General features: G+C 67.2%; 1 protein-coding gene across 1 annotated transcript; it reads left to right on the top strand.

Moving 5' to 3' along the window:
• Positions 1-610: 610 nt before the first annotated feature.
• Positions 611-2,584, top strand: HSPB1 (heat shock protein family B (small) member 1). The gene is made up of 3 exons (XM_076354766.1): positions 611-1,002; positions 1,900-1,963; positions 2,216-2,584. Exons 1-3 carry the CDS (start codon positions 642-644, stop codon positions 2,373-2,375), a joined length of 585 nt encoding a protein of 194 aa, XP_076210881.1. The 5' UTR covers positions 611-641; the 3' UTR covers positions 2,376-2,584.
• The last annotated feature ends 419 nt before the right edge of the window (positions 2,585-3,003 follow it).

Raw genomic sequence — 3,003 nt, 5'->3', positions numbered from 1 at the left:
CCCCACCAGCCCCCGTCAGGTCCTGTAAGCCCCCATGAGCCCCATCGGCCCCACGGGCCCCAGGGCCCCCCACCCCCAGGGCCTGGATCAGCCTCACCCCAGCTTGGTGCCGGGGGGGTTCCCCGCTGCGATGTGGAGCCCCGGGGCCACAGGGGTGCCGGGGGGCTGGGGAGCTCCAGAAGCTTCTGGCTGGCGGGTGACGCAGCGGGCGCGGGGCCACGCACGGGCTCCTCCACTGACTCATCCCCCCCGCCCCGAGGCGCTGGCCCGGCCCCAGCCCCCTCCCCACGCCGCGCATCCCCGGGATGGTTTTACGGGCGAGAAAGGCAGGCGGGCGGGGGTGAGGCCGGGAGCAGCTCCAAGGGCCATCCATCACTCCCAACCAGCCAAACCTCTCGCGGCGAGAGGCAGACGGACATTTCCCTGGCGGGGGAGACGTGGGGGGCTGCCAGCCCCGTCCCCGCGACCCCCACCCAATGCGGCTGCGTGCGACCGCCCCAGCCCCGGGAAAGTTTCTCGTCCCTTCCCTGGGCCCTGCCGCAATTTCCATTAATAGCCAGCTGAGCCGCCCGGCTAAAAATAACCACCGGCCGTCTTCATAAGTCGCCGCTGGCCGCCCCTCCCCGGCAGCCCCGCGCACCATGGCCGAGCGCCGCGTCCCCTTCACCTTCCTGCGCAGCCCCAGCTGGGAGCCCTTCCGCGACTGGTACCATGGCAGCCGCCTCTTCGACCAGTCCTTCGGGATGCCCCATATCCCCGAGGATTGGTACAAGTGGCCGAGCGGCAGCGCCTGGCCGGGATATTTCCGTCTGCTGCCCCGGGAGAGCGCGCTGGTGCCGGCCCCCGGCTCGCCCTACGGGCAGGCGCTGAGCCGCCAGCTCAGCAGCGGCATCTCCGAGATCCGCCAGACCGCCGACAGCTGGAAGGTCACCTTGGACGTCAACCACTTCGCGCCCGAGGAGCTGGTGGTCAAGACCAAGGATAATATCGTGGAGATAACTGGTGGGTGCTGGGGATGGGGGTCCGCGGGTGTCGTCCTCCCCCCCCGGGTGTCATGCTGGGGCAGCCGCCCCAGCACTTGCTTGGGGGAAAAATGGGTGGGAAGGCAAAGCAGAGTGGAGTAAGTGATGGGCAGCAAGGGAAGGAAAAGGGGGAGAAAGAAGGGAGGAGAGGAGAGGAGAGGAGAGGAGAGGAAAAAGGAAAGGGGAAAATCAAGGCAAAGAGGAAGGCCCAGCAATACAAGCTCAGTCTCGGGGTGCATTCACGCTGCAGGTGTTGCACCGGGTGCAGAACCCCCCCCCCCCCCCCCAGCCCCATATATTGACCCTTTGCTGCTGGCCCAGCCTGGGATGAGGAGGGACCCCCCCTGGCTGCGAGCCACAGAGGGGTGGAGGGGCCCAGGGGGTGACAGTGCTGTAGGGAGGGATACCCTGGCCCACAAGGGAACAGCGGGGTGTCACGAGCCCCGGAGCCCCCCCGTGCTCCCCCGCAGCGCCCTGGGTGGCTCAGCCAGGGACGCCATGACGAAGCCCAGGCCCAGCGGCGCGGGGCCAGCAGCATGCCTCGTGCCTGGTGAGGGGCTGCCGGCAGCGTCCGGCCCCACACCTCCCAGGGGGTCCACACGGGGTGGGGGCAATTCCCCAGCCGGTGGGATTCGGGGGTGCAGCCCCAGGGAGATGCGGGTGCTCGGTCTCCAGCCCCACTGGGTCGGGGAGCCAAAATTATATTAAGGCAACGAAAACCAGGACAGGCAGGATCAGCCCCTCCCCGGCATCAGGTGATGCCGGGGTCTGGGGGGCCGGGGCGGGGAAGGGCGCACCCCGGGCACAGAGACCTTCCCAGCCCACTGCCCACCCAGCTGGCCCCTTCCAACCAGCCCGGGTTTATTTTTCCTTCCAGGCAAACATGAGGAGAAGCAGGATGAGCACGGCTTCATCTCCAGGTGCTTCACCCGAAAATACACGTAAGTACCAGGGAGGAGGGGAGATGGGGTCCTGGCAGCCCCCTGACATCTTTGGGGACCTCTGCCCACCCACCCATCCCCCTCCAGTGCCCACTGGGCAAACCGGGGATGCCGCTCGCCCAAACTGGGAGCGGGGGGAGGCAGCAATTTGGGGTTAAGCATCTGTCACCCGTCACAGCATCGCACCCGCTGGGGTGCAGGGTGGGGCGGTGGGTGCCGCAGCCCTGACCCCCCCCCCCCCTCCCCCCACAGCCTCCCCCCCGGCATCGAAGCCACGGCCGTGAAGTCCTCCCTCTCTCCTGACGGCATGCTCACGGTGGAGGCCCCCCTGCCCAAGCCGGCCATCCAGTCTGCAGAAATCACCATCCCTGTCACTGTCGAGAGCCAAGCCAAGGAGCCGGCCAAGAAGTAGGCGGCAGCGAGGAGGAGGAGAAGAAGCTGCCGCCGCCGCCCCCCCCCACAAGCTGCATCCTCACACCCGCCCCCACTCGCAGCCCCCTTTTTACTGTCTGTTTTGTACTCGCCCGGTCACCGAGTGCCTTGAATAAATGTGAAGGAACCGATAGAATCAGCCGGAATAAAAAGCGGTGAAAAAAACCTGTCCCCGTGCCCTGTGACTGTTCCCCGGGACACCCGGCAGCACCGGTGCACTGCAGCCCGTACCGCGGGCACTGGCTCCCTGTTCTGGCCGGGCTGGACCAGAGCACCGAGATGGGGCTGCCCGGGGCCAGCGGGGCCAGTGGGAGGGCCACCAAACCCTGCTCAACAGCCTGGGCTCCGCATCCCGGGGCTCCACATCCCGGGGCTCCACACCCTGGGGATCCACACCCTGGGGATCCGCTTCCCAGGGTTCCACATCCCCGGTCTTCACATCCTGGGCTCAGCATCCTGGGGTCAACATCCCGGGTCTTCACATCCCAAGCCTCCCTGTTCTGCATATCCCGCATCCCAGGTCTCCTACGTCTCGGCTCTCCACATCCCAGCCTCCAGCATCCCGTGTCTTGACATCCCAGGTCTCCAAAATCTCTGGTCTCCATGTG

The sequence above is a fragment of the Aptenodytes patagonicus genome, chromosome 17 (genome assembly GCF_965638725.1).
Source record: "Aptenodytes patagonicus chromosome 17, bAptPat1.pri.cur, whole genome shotgun sequence".
NCBI lineage: Eukaryota > Metazoa > Chordata > Aves > Sphenisciformes > Spheniscidae > Aptenodytes > Aptenodytes patagonicus.
The sequence above is the reverse complement of the archived record's forward strand: the minus strand, read 5'-3'. Positions and strand labels throughout refer to the sequence as shown.

Coding starts and splice junctions, on each gene's coding strand:
- HSPB1 (XM_076354766.1), top strand. CDS start 642: ATGGCCGAGCGCCGCGTCCCCTTCACCTTCCTGCGCAGCCCCAGCTGG. Junction 1,003..1,899: donor TAATATCGTGGAGATAACTG/GTGGGTGCTGGG, acceptor TTTTCCTTCCAG/GCAAACATGAGGAGAAGCAG. Junction 1,964..2,215: donor TGCTTCACCCGAAAATACAC/GTAAGTACCAGG, acceptor CTCCCCCCACAG/CCTCCCCCCCGGCATCGAAG.